General features: G+C 39.1%; 1 protein-coding gene across 50 annotated transcripts in view; it reads left to right on the forward strand.

Moving 5' to 3' along the window:
• Nucleotides 1–22,023, forward strand: part of LOC138915132 (ATP-binding cassette sub-family D member 2-like) — a 403,352-nt gene that overhangs the window by 2,994 nt on the left and 378,335 nt on the right. For all 50 annotated transcript variants that reach the window (XM_070259423.1, XM_070259431.1, XM_070259433.1 and 47 more), the window contains exons 3-7: nt 1,671–3,116; nt 4,665–4,845; nt 13,296–13,417; nt 16,768–16,936; nt 17,674–17,768. In XM_070259423.1, the coding sequence (XP_070115524.1) occupies nt 1,998–3,116; nt 4,665–4,845; nt 13,296–13,417; nt 16,768–16,936; nt 17,674–17,768 (1,686 nt within the window). In that variant the 5' untranslated portion in view covers nt 1,671–1,997. The remainder of the gene's footprint in view (nt 1–1,670; nt 3,117–4,664; nt 4,846–13,295; nt 13,418–16,767; nt 16,937–17,673; nt 17,769–22,023) is intronic.

Here is a 22,023-nt window from a genome sequence, read left to right on the forward strand (position 1 = left end):
AATGCAAACAAATGAAAAGAGACCTGTGATGATTCTTGAAATTCATATAGGTACATGGGAAAGGAGTTTTAAAAGTTTAAGGCTATTGTTACTTATGAAAAGGAGAATAGTTCTTTATTCACAGTAAACTGAATAATGAAGATCATTCAACACTGAAACAGGTTTTATATTCTAGCACAAGGGTTGGCAAACTTCTTCTGAAGAGGGCCAGATAGTGAATATTTTAGGCTCTGTTTCATCTATCCAGCTCTGGCTCTGTGGCTTGCAAGCCATAGAAAATAAGTAAATAAATAAATGGGTGTGGCTGTGTTCCAATAAAACTTTATTTATGGACACTGAAATAAAAATTTCATGTAATTTTCATGCACCACAAAATATTATTATTCTTGTGATGTGTTTTCAACCATTTTAAAATGTAAAAACTGTTCTTATCTCAAGGGCCATAAAAAAATAGGTGGCAGGCCAAATTTGGCCCACTGGTTGGGTTATAATTTGCCAACCTCTGTTCTAATTTAATGCATATCTTCCCAGGCTTCCAGTTGACTAGAAATGTGTATGTATGTTGTGGGGGGTGGTGGGTGTGGGGAAGCAAAAATGCTTTTGCATATTCGAAAACACACTCATCCTTACCTAAACATTTTACATATTTAAAAGTATGCAGAATTTTGCTTGACTGTTTAGCAGTTTAAGTCCTCTATTAGGGATGTAGGGAAAATTTTTTTAACACTCTTTGTTTGAATCAAATAACCAAAGTGGGAAGTAGCCAATAGATTATCTCTAAGCCTAAACAAAACAAGCAAAACAAAAGTTTGCAAAAGACAAAGAACTCTCAAAAAAGGTCCCAGAGAAGCTATTTCCACCATCTAACTCCAGTTGGATTCCCAAATGGTTAACTTTAGGTTATAAAGTCACACACCTCCAAGTAACAACTATCTAAAGGACGCAAGAGGGTGGTAGAAGTGAAACACTGCTCTTTTTTATTCAATAGTCACCTTGTAAATAAATACCAGTGCATCAGATCTCCATTGCTAAAAATAGCAGTTGTGGGGCTGGAAGATTTTTATTGTAAGGACAAGTAAACATAGAGATGGAGATATAGCAAAGAACTATTTTCTATAATGCAGAAGACTTCTCTCCTATTTATTTACAAAATATGCCCTCAATTACGACTTGTCTGATAGATTCTGGGACTTCATGAGAAACACAGGCAGAAAAAATAAAATAAAATGGGACTGAAAAACAGATCTAAGTATTTGATAGTTTGCTTTCTCCAGTGTCCCTCCCGCTTGTCTCTTTCCTCTCTCTCCCTTTCAGATTCAGTCCATACCCTTTCACATTCATTCCATATCCTTTTCACATTCATTTCATGTTGGTCCTCTTGCCCCTCCTCCCTCATCTCCCTAGCTCCTTCTGCCTCATCTCGTTTTATAGCGCTTGGAAATTTCCTTTTCTTTCTGCTCTTCCCCTTGTGGTATCTACTAAAACCTTAGAGGAGTGATGTATATTCTGAAACTTCTGTGCGTTTCTAAGTGACGCTGAGCATGCTCAGTAGCTGGGGCAGGTTTTGTCGCCCGCAGCTGCCCTGATTCGACCTTTCCCAAAATAGACATTTAACTCTTTGGACTCCTGCCTAAGGATGTAATTCGCTTTGCTTTCTCCTCATTTTCAAGGTTCAAAGGGAAGCGGCGAGGATTCCAAGGTCCCACCATCCTCACAGCCAATGAGGGGCCTGTGAGGGAGGAGCTTGGGGCAGCTTAGTGCAGCTTGAGCTTCTGAGGGAATCATCCTCAGTAGGTGCAGTGGAGTCTGAGCTCCGCTGCACCTGTCACAGCAGAACAAAATTGAAAAAAACAAAAGCAAAATTTAAGAAAAGAAGAGAAGAAATGCTGCGGACTATGGAACCCTGTAGGACTTTCTGAAACATTTGCTGGGGATTCTGGTGGATCATGATCTTTTAAAACCAATTCTTTTTGAAGCCGGTTTGGGTAATTGGGAAAATGACACATATGCTAAATGCAGCAGCTGATCTAATGAAATGGACCAGATCTAGCGCTGCTAAAAGGGCTGCCTGCCTGGTGGCTGCGGCATATGCTCTGAAAACCCTCTATCCCATCATTAGCAGGCGTTTAAAGCAATCTGGCCACAGGAAGAGAAAAGAAGCAGCTTACCCGACTGCAGAGAACAGAGAAATACTGCATTGCACCGAGACCACTTGTAAAAATTCTTCGCCTGGAGTGAATGCAGATTTTTTCAAACAGCTACTAGAACTTCGGAAAATTCTCTTTCCAAAACTTGTGACCACTGAAACAGGGTGGCTCTGCCTCCACTCGGTGGCTCTGATCTCGAGAACATTTCTGTCTATCTATGTGGCTGGTCTGGATGGACAAATCGTGAAAAGCATTGTGGAAAAGAAGCCTCGGGCTTTCATCATCATATTAATCAAGTGGCTTATGATTGCCATCCCTGCTGCCTCTGTGAACAGTGCGATAAGGTACCTGGAGTGCAAACTGGCTTTCATCATCAAATTACTCAAGTGGCTTATGATTGCCATCCCTGCTGCCTCTGTGAACAGTGCGATAAGGTACCTGGAGTGCAAACTGGCTTTCATCATCAAATTACTCAAGTGGCTTATGATTGCCATCCCTGCTGCCTCTGTGAACAGTGCGATAAGGTACCTGGAGTGCAAACTGGCTTTGGCCTTCAGAACTCGCCTAGTAGACCATGCCTGTGAAACCTATTTTACAAATCAGACTTATTATAAGGTGATCAATATGGATGGGAGGCTGGCAAACCCTGACCAGTCTCTTACTGAGGATATTATGATGTTCTCCCAATCTGTGGCTCACTTGTATTCTAATCTGACCAAACCTATTTTAGATGTAATCCTGACCTCCTATACGCTCATCCAGACTGCTACATCCAGAGGAGCTAGCCCAATTGGGCCCACCCTATTAGCAGGGCTTGTGGTATATGCCACTGCTACAGTGTTGAAAGCCTGCTCTCCCAAATTTGGTAAATTGGTGGCTGAAGAAGCTCATAGAAAAGGCTGTTTGCAGTATGTGCACTCCAGAATTATAGCCAAGGTTGAAGAAATTGCCTTTTACAGAGGACATAAGGTAAGATAGAAATTAAGATGATGGGTGAAATGTGAGACTGTTCGAGCTGCCACTGCAGTGCTAGATACCATCTGTTGTACTGTTGATGGACCCACTTCTTTAGCGTTTTAGACTCCGATGACATCTAAACCTGTACTAGAACCTGTACTGTGCTTCCTTACCCTTTTTACTCACAAGTTGTTAAAGAATTATAGAGTGCAAACTTTTCTAAAGTTTCATGAGAATAAAATTTTCAGCACTCAGTCTACTTAGCCTCAGTTACCCAAACATGCTCAGAATTATCTCTGAAGCATTTTCTTAAAACTTAAATCCTAATTGGTTGTAGAACATTAGAAGAAAATGTGTTTGGAAACTGAGTAAACACATGTCCATTGAGATGGAAAATTTAGGATGGTATTCTCTTGGTGTTACTATTGAGGGCCCTTTGTTTTTAAGAGGAAAAAAGACCCTGTCCTTTTACATGAAAGACAAGTTTAACAATTTTGCATGCCTGGTCAGCAATGGAGGGTCCTCAGTCCTAAGAAGTGCAGGAGAGTGTGTCTCACAAATGGCATTTCCAACTCTTAGTTAATGTTCAGCACCATGTTTGACACAAATAAAAAGAGGCAGTGAAATGAAATTTTGTCTGGCTTTGAGAGAAAAGCTAAGATTAGAGAAGAAATGAGGAGGAGAAAAGGAATTTCAGAACGTTATTTCTGAATACTAAAGATTTTCGACATTAAGCAGATCCCTAAAATAGTTAGCCTAATTACATAAACTTCCAGAGCATTGAAGTAACCTCAGAATATTAAATACGACCAAATTTTTTAAGGTGATGCATCTGAAATCTTAATACAAATGACTTAGTACAAATGAAATATTCAGGTATTCTTAAGTTGAAATGGTATTTTAATTCCCAAGCAGAATTATTTACTTTTTGAAGCATCATTAGTTATCAAGACAAACGTTTACAGTAGTAGGAATCTGAAGAAGAAAATTTAAAGCAAATTTAGGACTTCTACTCCCCCTTGAAAATTGTCCTTATATGTTGTATTAGTCATATTGACTTGTGATTCTTCTTGAATCATTGAACTCAGTGATTTAAATTATACCATGCTGTAGGCTTCCGGCATTTAAGACAAAATCCAGCAAATTGAGTTAGTTCGAAAATGGAATCTAATTACACATATGTGTGTCATGTGTTTATTTTCAAATATTTTTGGTGTGATCAAGAAGGATAAAGTTCTAACATTGTTTACTCATGTCTTATAGAATATCGTTTAATTTTAACCTCATGCATGTAATTTTGAAATAAAAATTATAAATCACTGACATGTACTTTATATTTACTAAGTATCATGGGTTTTTTTCAATAATATAGGTGTGACCAAATTAAATAATAATGACTCATTCTTATATTAATCTGTATTTTTTAGTTGTTAGAATCATAGATCATACTATACTAAGTAAAACAAAATAATGTGTACCTATCTTTAAAGAAAGCCTTCAGACATACAGTATTTACTTTTATAACTCATGCTGGGTTCTTGCCTCTTTTTCCCTCTATAGGTGGAAATGAAGCAACTCCAGAAAAGTTACAAAGCTTTAGCCGATCAGATGAACCTCATTTTATCCAAACGTTTGTGGTGCATCATGATAGAGCAGTTCTTGATGAAGTATGTTTGGAGCAGCAGTGGACTGATTATGGTGGCTGTACCTATTATCACTGCAACTGGCTTTGCAGATGGTGGTAATGACATTTATGCTTAATCTTCAATATATGTTTAGGATTATTTCTCTTGAAGGTGTCACTGCTGGTTTTGTGTGAGTGAAACTGAATATGTAGCCATTTTTCTGTGGTCATTAATGGTCAGAAACAAAGGCAGACTTTGCAACATCCAATAATAATACCTGCAATGTGAAAGGAGATAAGTGGCTCAAAAGTCCTTTCCAGTTGTGAGATATTTCAAATTAATATCTTGAAAAGCAGTGTAAGTTCTCTCCATGTGTTTTAAACTTCAGTTCTGCACATCCCATGTATTTAGTCTATAAATATTCTATAACTGGATCTGCCCTGTTTTGTGATTTGAAGAGTTGGTTGACTACATTAGGCAACTAGGAATATTGTTTTAGGAAGTGCTTCACACCATGGAAGGAGATCTCCTCTACTTGTAGGTAACATAGATAAAGCTCCTATGTAGCATGATTTGGTGGCATTGTGGGGGTAGGGGTTGTCAAGCTGCCCCTGTCTAATTCTAGCTATCACCACCCCAGTGGTTTTTACCAACATTTTTCATCTTTGGGATAACTAAGAAAGATAAGGACAACAAGAACAATATTAAAACGTTCTGTAATACTTGAGATGGGAGTTTGGGTCTTAATGGGCAGAGACAAAGGGGAGTTAATTAAAGTAGCAGCATTTTCTGCTCTTCCTCCAAAATAAAACGTTCCCCCTTCTCTTTAAAAACCACTTGGTCAAAATTGGCCTTAGTGTTGAAGTAACTAAATAAAAGCATGGGCTTTGTAGTAAGACAGAGCTTAGCTCAACTCTTGGCTTTCCCTCTTCCTGCCTGTATCCTCTCAGTCATGTTAATTAAACTCTGAACCTCCATTTCCTCATCTGTAAAAGGAGAATTGGAAAGGCTACTTCAGAGGACTGTTGGGAGGATTTAACAGAATAATGTTTATAAAGTACAGAGCATGCTCTTGACGTTCTTGATATAGAGTGACAATTATTACCTAGGAAACAAAAGGCAACACTGAGAATAAGGTAACAGAATTCACACTATTTTACGGCTATTTTTGGTGTAGAATTAAGAATTAAGTTATTTGTTTGAAGTCATCTAATAAAAACAAGTAAAAGAATTACCCTATACTTTAATATTTTGAAACAGTGCTTCAATGCTTTAACCAATTATTACAAAAAAACTTGTCAAATTTGAGTCATTCTTAACCTAAAATTGTTCATTTTAGTAAATTGGAATTTGTCAATCCCATGTGATAAGACTGTAGATATACCAAATATACTCCACAACTCAACTGTCTAATACTGTGTTTAGACCACTGGGAAACTGAATTTTATCTATTTTTATGTTTTCAAAGTTTTATTTTTCAAAAAATCATTTAAAAAGTTTATATTGAATAAGGTGTTGTTAGTAATAGTATTTTTAGACATAATCCTTTCATTATAAGATAAAATAAATTGCTTTTTCAAAAAAGTATTGGAGAAAAAAATGACACAAAAATTTATGGTCTTGAGATTAGTTTTAGTAAGACACAACAAAATTATCAGATATTCATAGTGGGTCTAAGTATATGGATGTTTTAAAAGGTTCGTATATAACGTATAGAGACAACACCAATGACAAGATCATGGTGTAGTTCTCTTAGTGCTTGGAAGCACGGGTCTTATTACAAAACCCCAGAGTATTCAACATAGAGCAGAGAAAATGCAGCTATTAATGGTGACAAATTAACCCCACAGAGACCAGTAAGAAGTAAACAGTATATGCAAAGAATCTAACAATCTTATTTCTATGGGTGATGTAATAAGATATTTAAAAATAAATCCTGAAAATATCATATTAAATTAAAGAAACAACATTAAAATTTCACATTGAAATTATGATAATCACAGTGATGCAAGTAAAATAAAGTAATTCTTAAAGCTTCTTTTCAAAAGAGGATTTTATACAAAGAGAAGCAGTATAAGAATGTCATAGAAGAAAAAAATAAATTCGTATGACAGCATTATTATGAGAAGGTGCTTCAATATCTTCTGTAATTTCTAATGTTACTATATATACGCTTATAATGTTTGTACGTATTTACTAAAGACATTTGACCTACAATGATTTAACACATGAAAATATTGTTAGCATTTTACTCATACAAAATTATTTTTTCTAAATAATGATATATCTTTGAGGCTTTAGGTCTTGGAATTACATATCATATATTCTAATCTAATCTTCAGTCTTAATTTACACTTATGCCCTGAGTTGTCCCTTATGTTAGAGATGAATTAAATACATGATACTGTATATTTTAAAGCAAAAATAGGTGGAAAAAGTGGGTGAATGAGAGAAGAATGGCAAAGAGAAAAGGGAGAAAAAGTAGGATAGAGGAAAAAAAGACAATACAATAAAGAAGCAGGCCACTGTTCAGATCTTGACTCAGCTATTTAGTAGTTATCCATCCTTGAGAAATTTGCATAAACTTTATATGCCTCAGTTTTCCTCTCTTAACCATAGGTATAGTAATATATATCTTACAGAATTATGAAATTGTATATAATGTATTTAATGTGCTTTGAAACAGTTCTCAGCAAGTAGTAAGAATTTAGGTGGATCATTGTTAATATTTATTCTATTCTTACCATGTGGGCTCTGGCATCAGATTGCCTGGGTTCAAATGCTTACTCTTTTGCTTACTAGGCTATGACTATGGGCAAGTCATTTAACCTGCTTGTGCTTCAATTTCCTCATTTCTGAAATGGGAGAAATTATAGCAGGGTTGTTAGGAGGATTAAAGAAGAGTACATGTGTAAAACTTAGAACAATGCCTGCTTCATCAAAAATGCTCAATAGACATTTGCTGGCACGATTATTGTTGTTAAGAGAGCAAGATATTTAAAAGTGATTAGGAAGTCAGAGGTAAAAGTGCAGATAGGAGGAAGAGCCTGCATAGTTTTTTTGGAGGAGAAAAGAAAAATAGTTTTGTAGTAGATTTGTTATACCACCCACCTACAACTTCAAGTGAAATCTTATGGTTAGGACAGGATTATGTTTATATTCAAGTTTACATTACAAAATTGCATGTGGAATCATGCCATTTTCACTCAGACGAGGAGCTTAGAGGTCATCCAGTCTGGAGCCCCAGATTTGCCTCAGGGCACACAGATGGTTAGTGGAAGCACTAAGGATAGAAGACATTATGTGATTCCTAGTGTGTTACTTTTCTTACCTTCATCACGCTACCTCCATTTAGCTATATTGGAACTTAGTCTATAAGGGACTTAACTTAGTTTGAGACCAAGCAATCGTGGGAGCTAATGCTTGAAATAGAGGCATTGAAATAGTTAATTATATATAGTTTCTGTTATATTTTCTTAGAGGACATTACCCCTTTCTTTGCTTTGTATTAAGAGAAAGACTGAAATTATGTCAAGAAAATAGTTACCTGGGAGCTGTATCTCAATTTTTTAATATTATAGGCCACTTTTCTTCTCTTCATATCAAAAGCAGTTCTGGGCAAGGCCAGGGAAAGCTACTTATAGGTCCCTTCTGCCGCACCTTATCACAGACACCTGACAGGCAGTGAACAGTGCACCTAAGCCACTAGCACTGCCAGTAGCGTCCACATGTTGGTGATCTGCTAACGTGAGGTGGCACATCAGAAGTAGCAACTGAAAGCACTCTTAGGAATGGAACTGAACTCTACCATAACCCTCATAACATGGGTGATATTTTATTCCTAAAATGTACTTCCAACAAGATGATCTCCATAGCTCCTGCTGCAGGAGTATGTCTCATATTCAAATGCCAAATTGTTGAAATATAATTTTGTATTTGGGTCAGTTTACATATGACTACTCTCTTGTTGACCAATTATTGTCACAGTAATTATCAGTACATATCAAAGACATACTTTGTAGCTGTAATTAGCTATTCGTGTCAGGAGCTATAATTTTTAAAGTATAACATACATGCCCACAACGGCACAATCATTAGTGTACCACTCAGTGAACTGTCACAAAGTCAACCCATACACGTAAGCACCACTGAGAAGAAACAGAACCTTACCTTCATCCTAGAAGCTCCCATCCCAGAAACCCCTTCCCAGTCTTATCCTCATCTTCAGCCTCCTACCCCCATCCCCACTTCCTCCTGCCCCTGCCCCCATGCCACAGCAAAGGCAGGCATTTTACCGATCATTCATTAGTATTTGCTGGGTTTTGAGCCTTATATAAATAGTATCATGCAGTACGTATGAGAGTTTTAGTTGCTCCACATCTTTGTCAATGTTTGATGTGAGTCTTTTTCCTTTTAGGCATTCTTATGAGTGTATAAGCGTGCTTCATTGTAGTCTTAATTTGCATTTCTCTGATGACTGAGGAGGTTAAGCACTTTTCATTTGTTTATTGGCTACTTGGATAGCCTTTTTTATGAAGTACCGATAAGTTTTTTCTTCATTTTTAAACTGGCTTATCTGGTTTTTGCTTGTTCATTTGTAAAGCTCTTGTGTATTCTGTAATGAGTAGTTTGTCAGATACACACACACACACACACACACTCAAATCTCTTTTCCCACTCTATTCTTGCCTTTTCAGTCTCTTAAGTGTCTAAGAGAAGTTCATAATTTTAATATAGTTCAATTTATCAATCATTTTCTTTGTTGTTAGTGCTTTTTTTGTCCTGTTTAAGAAATATTTGTGTCACCCAAGGTCATAGAGTTATTCTCCTATTTTTTTTTTTTTTTTTTTGAGGAAGATTAGCCCTGAGCTAACTACTGCCAATCCTCCTCTTTTTTTTTCTGAGGAAGACTAGCCCTGAGCTAACATCCATGCCCACCTTCCTCTACTTTATACATGGGACGCCTACCACAGCATGGCGTTTGCCATGCGCTGCCATGTCTGTACCCGGGATCTGAGCCAGCGAACCCCAGGCCATCGAGAAGCAGAACGTGCCAACTTAACCGCTGCACCACTGGGCCGGCCCTCTCCTATTTTATCTTCTAGAAATTTATTGGTTTTTCATTTCACATTAAGATCATCAGTTAGAATTGATGTTTATATATGGTATGAGGTAGGGTAAGATTGAGATTTGTCAAGGTGGCAAAGATAAAACATAAATGACAAGAAATAAACTCAGATTGTAAGTCCAAAGAAAAAAGTACAGAAGGGTAGCCTGCTTTTTTAATTTTTAAAAAATTAATAGACAATTTTCTTTAGAATAGTTTTAGGTTTACAGAAAAATTGAGCAGAAAGTGTTCAGTTCCCAAATTTCCCCTCCTCCCATAATTTCCCTTGTTATTTACATCTTGTATTAATGTGATACCTTTGTTATAACTGATGAACCAATATTTATACATTAGTAACTGAAGTCCATAGTTTACATTAGGATTCACTCTTTGTATTATACAGTTCTATGGGTTTTGACAAATGTATTACATAACCTTAGTTTTAAATCCTTTCTCACCTTTTCAGTGAAATAGCAACAGATGTGACCGTGTTTCAATATATCCTTTTATTAGCAGAGCTGAAAATAGCAGTAAAATGAGAAGATATAATGTTAAATATTAAATCCTTAAGTGAGGCACTTTTGACAACGTATTCAAAATATTTGGTGAGGAAGATAAAATGTGTTGATCTGGGATACAAAATAGGTGAGTGCTTTAGGTCATGAATTTATATCTCTGACACTGAGGAATGTACCCTTCTCACAGAGGCTATGCAGTTGGCTGTTGTGAGCATGGCAAAATACTACTGGCACTGCTCTCACAGTACTTTCCAAAGAACAATCCGTAGAATAAAAGTCAAATGAAATCTGTCCAGAGCTATTTGTAATTTTGTTGCTAAAAGCACGAAGAAAACCCAATAGGCATTAATCTGCTAAAGCGACGTGGAAAGTACCATGCCATGTCAAACACCAGTTCATCTGTGCTAGTGTTTTTACTTCTTAACAGAGACTGTCAGTAAAAGCTACTATTTAAACCGCTTTTAACCCAAATTCATAAAATCCCATGATTATTTTAGATCACCAGCCAGATTCTCTATGAGCCAAAACTATTCTTAGTGCTTTAACTGATTCAGCAATTCACTATTTTGGTAGCTTGCTGAGAATCTTTCGGTAATTTTTTTGTGTCTATCTAAATTTTGTCACACATTTAAATGTAAGAATATCTACATTCTGTTTCCAGTCTATTTATTCAATCACATTTTTCACTCCTCACTTATACCAGCACTCAAAGCCTTTCTTTTTTCATTCCTCAGGGAAACTCACTCACTTCAAGGGGGCTAACAGGAGTCCTCTAGAGCAGTGACAATAGTAGGGCTAGGAGGAACCACATTGGACTATTTGTCCTCTTTTTTTTTTTTTAAAGATTGGCACCTGAGCTAACAACTGTTGCCAATCTTCTTTTTTTCCTTCTTCTTCTTCTCCTCCACAAAACCCCCCAGTACATAGTTGTATATTCTAGTTGTGAGTGACTCTGGCTGTGCTATGTGGGACACCACCTCAGCGTGGCCTGCTGAGCGGTGCCGTGTCCGCGCCCAGGATCCCAACCAGCGAAACCCTGGGCTGCCAAAGTGGAGCTCAGGAACTTAACCACTCGGCCACCGGGTGGCCCCTAGACTATTGTAAAAGGGCCCCATGAACTCATGGTGATTCTCATACTCGGGTGAAATCAGTGCCTGATACCAACCCATGCTGTAACTTGATCAAGCTGTTTATCATTCAGTTGGCATTGCTTGAAGTTTCCCTTCTCTGTCCTGTTGCTTATACTATACTTATGATCTATTGAAATTATATGTGGTCTTCAAGGCCTCACTCACAGTCTACTCCTCCATGAAGCATTTCCTGTCTCTTGCAGCAAGAAATGATCTTTGCCTCCTCTAAACACCTCCCATTAACTCTCTTCATAGGCTGCCCTGCATAGTTATTTGGGAACTTATCTTCTCTCTCCTACCAAACTGTAGGCTCCCTAAGGAAAGAGTCTGAAAATCACATTTATCCTTGCATGTCCTATAGCACCTTGCCTAATTTCTTGCATATCTAGGTGTTCAGTAAATATCTGCTGAGTGCATTTTACCTTATATTATGCGTGGATCTCTTTCAAACCCAGCTGAGCTGTCTGTGAGCAAGTAAATATGAAATTATCTGGTAGTCATAATAGGGCATAAGTTAAATATTTGCACTGATATGGAGAAAAAAAACCTTTGCACTGAGATAAGTCAGAGAACAATAAATATCAAAGTTAGACTATGACTATCTATATCACTCTAATTTCTTCATTAATTTTCAGCATTTAATTTAGAACTTTGGAAATAATCTATAGACGGGCCAGATAGAGACTCAAATTGTTGGAAAGATTAAAATAATGACTTGGAGAGAACAATTTTGAAGAATGAGACTAAATTAAATAGATATGCGATAATAACTAGAGAAAATAATAACAGCTAACATTTAGAGAACTTATTATAGGCCATAGATTAGACTAACACTTCATTTGTATTTCACCTTAAAACAACTCTTTGAGATAGAATTGTTTGAGATAGTATTATTGTCTCCCTCATTTACAAATGAGAAAATAGGCATGGAGAGGATAAGTGGCAAGTTCTACTTACCTTACTACCTGCCAATAAGTAGTAAAGCCTGGATTCAAACCTAGTCTGACTCCTCTTAACCGTAATTCTGCATTGACAGTAATTTAGGATGTTCATTCATCTATCCATCCCATCCGTGCATCCATGCATCCATTCAATACACATTAAGGAGTACTATGTGCTGGAGACTCTGCTGAGTACTAGGAATAAAGAATAAAACACACATTCTTGACCCTTAAGAAACTTAAAGTCCATTGGAAAGGCCAGCAAAAGTTTCCAGGGAAACCTTTACTAAAGAGTTAACTCTTGAAGAAAGAGCTAGACAAAGAAGGAAGAGAAGTATATTGAAGTCAGAAGAAATCATGTATGCAAATAGCAGAGGATAAATAGAGTGTTGCATGTTTGGGCTGCCGCTAGACTGTAGAGTGAGGGTTGGTTGAAACAGGTAGACAGAGGCTGGATTATGAGGGTCAGCTAACTTGCATTTCTATTAAAGGAACTACACTAGAAATATTTGCTTGTATTCCTATTAGTAGTATTTTATTGACCAAATCCATAGTATTTGATTGCCTAGCTGTAATAAGGGCAGGGAGTTGAATTTGGAAAAAGTTAAAAGAATGCTAAGTGAAAATAGTCATAATTCCTATAGACTTACTTTTGTTCCAAGTCTCCTTCTAAAAAAATAATGAAACAAAAGAAAGCTTTAAATAAAATCTCGTACAAATATTGTATTTTCAATAATTCATTAAATTTCTAAGAAATTGCTGGTACTAATGAAAAATTTACATGTGGTTGTTTTGGCCATAATTTCATCTGTATAAAATAAAACATTTAGTTACTTGAAAAAACTCAATAGTTTTGTAGTTTGCTTTTAGATCTAGAGGATGGCCCCAAACAAGCTATGGTTAGTGAACGGACAGAAGCCTTTACTACTGCTCGAACTTTATTGGCCTCTGGAGCTGATGCTATTGAAAGGATTATGTCTTCATACAAAGAGGTACTTGCATTTCTCATCATCAATTTGATTAAAATAAGATATATGAAAATCAAGCAAAATGTAAATTACAAGATATACTTAGTATTTTGGAAACATTTTTCTCTACCAAACATTGCTAAGAGTAAGGCAGCCCTCCCAAGTATATTGCTGCTAATACCCTTTAATTTTTACACTTTCAATTATAACTCCTCTTTTTCTGTCTATAGTATGATGTATTTGTTTTTAATTAAAAAAAAAAACCACACCCCTAGGTGTGGATTCTGGAGCCAGAGTGCCTAAATTTAAATTCTTGCTCCAGTATTTACAAATTATATGAACTTACTCAAATTCCTTAACCTGTCTGTGTCTGTTTCATCATCTGTGAAATAAGGATAATGATAGCATTGACTTTGTAGGGTTGTTGTGAGTTAATACATGTAGAATGTTTAAAACAATACATATTAAGCAGTCACTAAATGTTAGCCAATAATATTACTTATATACCTTGCAAACTTTTACTCATCCTTCCTGACAAGTCAAGCCTCACCAACCACCTCTAAAACCCTCTTGTGATTCCACCTTCTTTCCGCCTTCGTTGCAGAGTCTGGCTCTACCTTCTCTGTGTTCACAGTACACCTGGTGCTTTACCACACTGTAATTGACTATCCCCTGCACCAGGCCCTGAGTGGAAAGCAGGAACTGTCTTACTCAGCTTTACATTCTTAATATCCATTTTAATGCTTGGAATGTTGTACGTGGTCAATAAATACTTGCTGAAAGAATGGTAATGACCTGCAAATATCACAGTGTTAAGACTGGAAATCATTTTATTCAGTTCAGATGTTACATAATATTCCCATGGACAGACATTCTCACTATTAATTACTCTTGTGGCTTTTGTATCAATATAAATTGCCAGAGCATCTTTATAAATTTAGCTGCCTATTAAATAAGCCTCGAATAAGCCATATAAAAGAGTTACAAAGTTTGTGATTTACCCACAAAACTTTTCAGTCTCATTCAACAACTGATTTCTTGAATTGGGTTAAAAAAATAAAAGTAAAACCAGTTGTTTAGGGCCACGTACCAAACCAACTCAATTTTAAAAAATTTTTCAAATAGTAATTTTGATAATCTGAAGACACAGTTTTGAGGATAGGTTTTTTGATTAATAAATTACTTATTAAAATTAAATGACAAATCAAAATTTTGGCCGTCTCACATTAAAATACTTTGGTATCTAAGTCACAGAAAGAATATCAATTAGTTTTTCTACATTGTCTCCGACACAAAAACTGATTGCATTTTGCTTTATTTTGGCTGACTGTGCTTTGAATCACAGAATGTTCACTTCTAAAGAATCTTATTGCTGCTATGACAGCACATGAAAGCATCATGCATTCTCTGCTAGCTCCAGAGGGAGCAAGGGTCCTTTTTAGAGTTAGAGTTCAAGGGCAAACCCCCTGTCTTATATCCCAAAGTAATTTGTCCACAGTCACATTCTCAGGTTTTTTCAGACACTCTTGGCCCGCTCCACCCTGACTCCTGGTCTACTAACTCCTTGCCTCCTGCTTTTCTTTAATTGACCTCTACATTTGGTTTTGGACTTTTTATTTTTTTATGCAAATATATTTAGCCAGGTTTCTTTTGAATCCATATTTTGTTAATCCTTAGCTCTGTTTTCCTCTGCTTGAGAACTCAGGAGATTTTTGTGGATAACATTTGAGAAATTACCCTTTAAATAGCTATAACATTAACATATAGAAATGCGATACTAATCCAGCTACAGACCTCTCACACAGTAGAAACACGGTAGAAAGCTTTTGACAGTAATATGCACTCTTTTACTGCTTGTTTTGCACACACAAAAATCTTACACAAATGTCAGCATTGTTGTATTATTCCACAATTTATTGTTTAAGAGACATTTACTAGTGACCTGCCTCGCTTACTGGTTCCAGTTTCCTAGTAAACATTTCTGTAAGGGAATGGTTTTTGTGCTTTCCTTTTCACTGAGAAAGATGGTCTTGACAGGAGATGAGTCACCTTTCACAGTACCCTGACAACAAGGTGTTCTTTTAATAGAAAAACAGCAGGAGATTCAGCCTAAATTGGATCACTGGCAGGATAGGAGCAAGGTACCACTCTATTGAGCCTTATGGACTAAAGCAGAGATTTATCTCATCTTATCTTTAATCTCACCTAGAAAACAGTCATATTTAATGTTTTTCTTTGGGCATATAAATCATGTTTGGCTTGAAAAGAAGCTGAATTGTGGAATTTGGACTGAAAAGGAGTTGAAGATTTACATTGAGCTCACTCCCAATTTTGGTATCCTCTAGCAGGGATATTTTCTCTGCCAAGCTTAGGAATTTTGACAATCAATTTGACTCAGAAGCATTCATTTCTAATAAGAAAAATATGTATTTTTCTTCTATTTAAAACCTATTTTAAATTGAAAAAAGATATCAAAATAAAGGATCATAATTTCATTGAATGAACTTAAGCTTTTCACAAAATTTCTAATTTTCTGGAAATGAAATCTGTCATTTGAACGAGTCAAATCAGAAATTTGACTAAAGATTTATTTATTTATGAATATTTTATTTTTTCCTTTTTCTGCCCAAAGCCCCCCGTACATAGTTGTGTATTTTCAGTTGTGGGTCCTTCTAGTTGTGCTATGTGGAACGCTGCCTCAGCATGGCTTCATGAGCAGTGCCGTGTCTGTGCCCAGGATTCCAACTGGTGAACCCTAGGCCGCTGAAGCAGAGCGTACAAACTTAACCACTCGGCCCCGGGGCTGGCCCCAAAAGATTTTTTTTTTTTAAGATCGGTACCTGAGCCAACATCTGCTGCCAATCTTTTTTTTCCCTTCTCTCCAAAGCCCCCCAGTACACAGTGTATATTCTAGTTGTAGGTCCTTCTGGTTCTGCTATGTGCGATGCTACCTCAGCACGACTTGATGAGCGGTGCTAGGTCTGCACCCAGGATCCAAACCGGCAAAACCCTGGGCCGCTGAAGTGGAGCGTGAAAACTTAACCACTTGGCCGTGGGGCCAGCCCCTTGACCAAAGATTTTTAAGTCTCACTAATATTCTGAAATCTTTACATTTTGTTTTTAACCGTGACTTGAATGAATAATTTTTTATGTGTTTTATAATCCCAATCAAACTTACATTGACACGTTGCTATGTTGCTCTCTTGAGAAACTTTTTACCGTTACTTGTTTTAGTTATCAGATATGTTATTTATTTTTCATGTATAATAAAATAGGATCTTTAATATTAAATCAAAAAGCTTATATGATTGCATATTTTTTTAAGTCTGTCTTGAGTATATTAACTCTATTTTATTTCTCTGTGTTGGTTTTAGATCACTGAATTAGCAGGCTATACTGCTCGAGTGTACAATATGTTTTGGGTCTTTGATGAAGTGAAAAGAGGCATTTATAAGAGAACTGCTGTCATGCAAGAGTCTGAAAACCATAGCAAGAATGGAGCTAACATAGAATTATCCCTCAGTGATACGTTGGAAATCAAAGGTATTAGACTCAAATTTTTTTGTATTTTTCCTGTATTTAAGTGTTTATCAACAGAACTAAAGTTTTTTAGAAGCTACTCTTTAACAGATAAAAGAAACCAACATTTATTTATTTAAATAGTTATTCCTAAACTTAGTATTGCAGTGTGAGGAGTGGTGACTAACATTACCATTAAAAAAAAATTGTTACCTTTATTTAGAACAAAATTTCTAGAATTATTTTTGGAAACTGCACATATGGCAGAATGAATTGTTTGCTTTTAAAAATCAAATAACAGAATTAGAACTAATGTCATATTGTTCTTCATCATCCTATGTTTTTAAACTTATTTGGTTATCATATTTTTAAAAATTATATATAAATGTCTTAATTCCCTTTCTGGGGCACCGTGTTTTTTCTGTAAGAAAGGTTAATTTAGAGAAACAAGTAGTTGTAAAGAGTATGGCTGGGTTATATCAGATAGAGTTTAGCTTTGCTCTCATTATGATGTTGACATTAGGTTATTGGTAAGTAATGTTTCTGAGAAAGATTTTCCAAGTAGATGTGTCAAAACGTCCAAATTTACGTTAAACTTTTCTTTAGATATAGATATCTATATTTCACTTGGTTTTCTGATTTGTTACTGTGAATTATCTTTATAACGAATTTATCTATGTTGCATTATACTTTAAGTTATTTACGTAGTTAAGAATAACGTGTGACAGCTTTTGTAACTTAAGTCGTTCCTTAACTTATAGGAGAAGTTATTGATGTGGATCATGGAATTATTTGCGAAAATGTTCCCATACATACACCAACGGGAGAAGTGGTGGCTTCCAGGCTAAACTTCAAAGTAAGATGATATTCAAAAATCTTCTGATTGTTGCCATCACACTAATAAAAAACAACACAGAATTCATGTACATTTGTTAAATACATGGAGGAGCATATGGAAAGGAGGGGAAATCAAGGAAGGTATGCACAGTGGCTGAATTACAAAAGCAGTTAATTCCTCAGAAAGCAGAAAGAAAGAGAAATTTGATGTCTACTGCTTTATTGCCAGGTTGAAAATTAAAATTACAGTTCACTGAGAGCCTATACAAGGTTCCCAAACGGTTTTTCACACTGCGTTTTCCCTCACCTGAAAAAACAGGCCAAGAGATTGTGAGGATCCATAATTAGCGTTTTAATCCATTTGGCAGGACTCAGTGTTTTTCACGTTCTGTGATACTGGGATCTGCGTCTTCACTGTCATGTGTTAAACCTTTAAGTCTTGTCCAAAAGTCATGTCATTACCTAGAGAATCCTTCTGTGAATTCCAGGCAGGTTGCCATCTTTCTGCTTCCGCCTCGTCACCTTTACAATGGGGAGAATAACGGTAACCTGCCTTTTGGATGTGAGGATCAAATGAGACAGTTGGTGCAAAGCAGTCGGCGCAGGATCTGGCACAAAGCGAAGCCTTCAATAAATTATGATTACAGTAGTTTTGACTTCCCTCCAGTCGGAATATAGTCGAGTTGAAGTTCGTGGCTATGTCACAGCTGTGTCTCAGGCTGGTGTCTGCCGCCCTGAGCCAAGCCGTAAAAATCCCTAGAATAACTTTGCAAAAGCCTGTTAGCCTCTTGAGGCTCCTACACTTCTTTATTTTATTTTGTTTTATTTTATTTTATTTTACTTTATTGCAGTGACAGTGGATTCTAACATCACGTAGCTTTCCAGAGGTACGTTGTAATACATTTCGAATTCTGTGTAGATTACGTCGTGTTCACCGCCCAAAAACTAATTATAGTCCGTCACCTCACATGTGAGCCTCATCGCCCCTTTGGCTCTCTCCCCTCCCCCCCTCCCCCTACGGTAACCACCAATCCAATCTCCGTTGCTCTGTGCGTGTTCGTCATTGTTTTTATCATGTACTCATGAGTGAGATCACACGGTGTTTGACTTTCTCCCTCTGATTTATTTCACTTCGCATAATACCCTCAAGGTCCATCCACGTTGTCACAAATGGCCGGATCTCATCGTTTCTTAGGGCCGAGTAGCATTCCATTGTGTATACACACCACATCTTCTCTGTCCATACTTCCCTTGATGGGCACCTAGGTTGCTTCCAAGTTTTGGCTGTTGTGAATAATGCTGCAGTGAACCTAGGGGTGCATGTGTCTTTCTGCATTGGTGTTTTCCAGTTCTTTGGATAAATACCCAGCAGTGGGCTAGCTGGATCATACATATGGTAGATGTATTCTTAGTTTTCTGAGGATACTCCATACGGCTTTCCATGGTGGCTGCACCAGTCTGCACTCCCACCAGCAGTGTAGGAGAGTTCCCTTCTCTCCACATCCTCTCCGACACTTGTCTCCTGTCTTGTTAATTAGAGCCATTCTGACCAGAGGAAGGTGACCTCTCCTTGTAGTTTTGATTTGCCTTCCTCTGATCGCTAATGATGTTGAGCCCCTTTCCATATGCCTGTTGGCCACCCGTATACCTTCTTTGGAGAAGTCACTGCTCAGATCTTTTGCCCGTCTTTTTAATCGGGTTGTTGATTTTTTGTTGTTGTTGAGCTGTCGGAGTTCTTTCTGTGTTTTGGATATAAACCCCTTATCCGATATATGGTTTGCAAGTATCTTCTCCCAGTTGTTAGGTTGTGTTTTGGTTTTGTGGATGGTTTCCTTTGCCGTGCAGAAGATTTTTTTTCACTTTGATGTAGTCCCGTTTGTTCATTTTGTACTTTGTTTCCATTGCCCAGTCAGACATGGTACTTGAAAGTAGGCTGCTAAGACTGCTGTCAAAGGGCATACTGCCTATGTTTTCTTCTAGACGTTGCATGGTTTCGGGTGTGGCATTGCAGTCAGACCCGAGGAGGCTGCAGTTCCCCGAGAGCGAGCGTGTGGGCGGGGCCCCAGGAGTTCTCCCAGGAGGGTGTCCCTGTCCCTGTCCGCAGTCCACCGCCTGAGGGGGGGGGGTGGGGCGGGGCAGCGGCCAGGGAGCCTCTGGGCGGCGGCGCGCGCGCGCGCGCGCGGGGAGCGCGCACGGCTGCTGGGCCGCCGTCCGGGGAGGCGTCGGCCAGCCGCGCCTGCCTGCCCAGAGCCGAGCCCGGCGGAGTCCGGCCGCGCTCTGCTGCTCTCTCCTGGGCCGGGCTCGCCCGTTCCCCCGGCGTCCCTGGACGCCGCTCCGTGTCCCCGCTGGGCACAGCAGCCCGGGCCCTCCACAGCCACGGCCGCTAGCCTGAGGAGGCCCTCCTTCAGCTCCCGCTCTTCCTGCTCGCCGGACACGGACGACCAGGGCGCCTGCGAAGAGGATTCCATCTGGGAGAGGTACCTGGGGGGCGTGGGCCTGGGGGCTTTTGGGAGGCGAGCGTGTCCCTGAGGAATAGGCTTGTGCGCCGAGAGGCGCCCGTCAGGCCGCGGGACAGCTGCGCGGCGCGGGCAGCGAGGGGGTCTCTTCGTGCGCTTCACGCGTTCGTGGAACGGGCGGTGTGTGCCGGGCACCTGCCCAGGGGCCAGCCTGGGGATGCGGTGCCCGGGAGTCGGGCGCTGAAGCGGCGCCCGTGGTCTTGGCTTCTTGGAAGGCCAGACGCGACGTCGGTAACGACACTGGTCTCGATGCGTTCTGAGGGGTGCAGGTCTCCCTCTTTTCGAGGCTACGTTCCGTTGGGGTTTTCACGAAGCCTGTCGTGGCCCTGAAGCTCAGGCCGGTTCAGGGGAAGTGGCCTGTCGAGGGCCGCATAATATTCGTGTGCAGAGCCAGTGCTTTCCAAAGGCCTTGACTGGGCAGAAGTCTACCTGTTAGGGGTGCAGTGGGGGCTGTCCGGGGAGCATTGTGAGCACAGGTGTGTGTCCCACACTTGAAAGTCTGGCAAAGAAAGCGTGAGGCTGGAGGGTGCTCCGTTCGTTCCCTCCTTCCACAGAAAGTCTGGAGAGTTGACTTTGGGACTTCCTTTCCTCGGGTCGGTGCGTGTTCAGTGGTCTGGACACTTGGTGGGCAAGACTGACAGGGTGTTTGACGTACTGGACCTCGCAGCCTAGTTGGAAAGGACAGATAGGCAGCAACTAATTACCTAGGAGATACGTAAAAGCCATTCTGTGTTGAGTGCTGAGAAATACGGCATTTACTGTTAGACTTTGTGACTTAGGCAGTGATGTTTAAGCTGAGAGCAGATGCCTAAAAGCAAAGGAGGACTTGTGCGGGAGAGCGTTGGGACAGGGCAAGGGAGGAGGATGGCCTGTCAGAGGAGCTGAAAGCATGCCCTGGAGACTGGGGCCGCGTAGGGACTGTAGGGTGGGGAAAACCAAACTTTTCGATTAAGGCTGGCGCTTTCTATAGGTTTTCGGAGACTAAGCGTGGTGATTCAGCACGTGGACTCTGGAGCCAGACTCTGTCACATGGGTCCTAGCTCTGCCACCTACGGGCTGTGTGAACTTGGGCAAGTTACTGTACCATTCTGTGTGTCAGTTTCCTGATCTGTAAAACGGGGATGATTATAACACACACTCCATAGGTGAGTGTAAAGGTTAGAGGCTATTTCATGTCCGTAAAGTACTTAGAGCAGTGTCTGGCCTTCAGTAGGCGTTAGTAGTGGTTGATTAAATAAATGGATAAATGCATACATAAGTATTCAAGGCTTGGAGGCTGTCCCTCGTGCAACGTGTGAACCGGAATGGATTACACCCGGCTTTGTTTCCTTTCCAGCTTGCAGTTGCTACTGACCGCATCTGTGGCACTGTGGAATTAGAAATAATCTCCCTCGACTTGGCTGCTCTTGGTAACAGAATCTAATGCTGTCCAGATTATCCCAGGGAAATAAAAGCCTTGTCAGTAGCCTAGTAGGGTCAGGCTTATTTAATAGGTATCGCTTATATTGGTTTGGCTGGTATTTGTTGGTAACTTTTTCTTGGCAAAGCTGCTCGGTTAAAAAAAGTAGATTAGCTGTAAAATAGTTCAGACCCAGAGAAAAGTAGAGAGTCGTGTAAGCAGAGCACGCCTTTCCTTGACTCTCTGTCGAGAGCTTTTGTGACTCCAGCCGCTCTCTGCCTCAGACGCGGTGCCCTCTGCGTGTGCAGTCATCTAAACCGTGCAGGGTCCGGAACCGTGGAGAATCTAAGGCAGTGCAG

Source organism: Equus caballus, unplaced genomic scaffold, assembly GCF_041296265.1.
Source record: "Equus caballus isolate H_3958 breed thoroughbred unplaced genomic scaffold, TB-T2T haplotype2-0000437, whole genome shotgun sequence".
Lineage (NCBI taxonomy): Eukaryota > Metazoa > Chordata > Mammalia > Perissodactyla > Equidae > Equus > Equus caballus.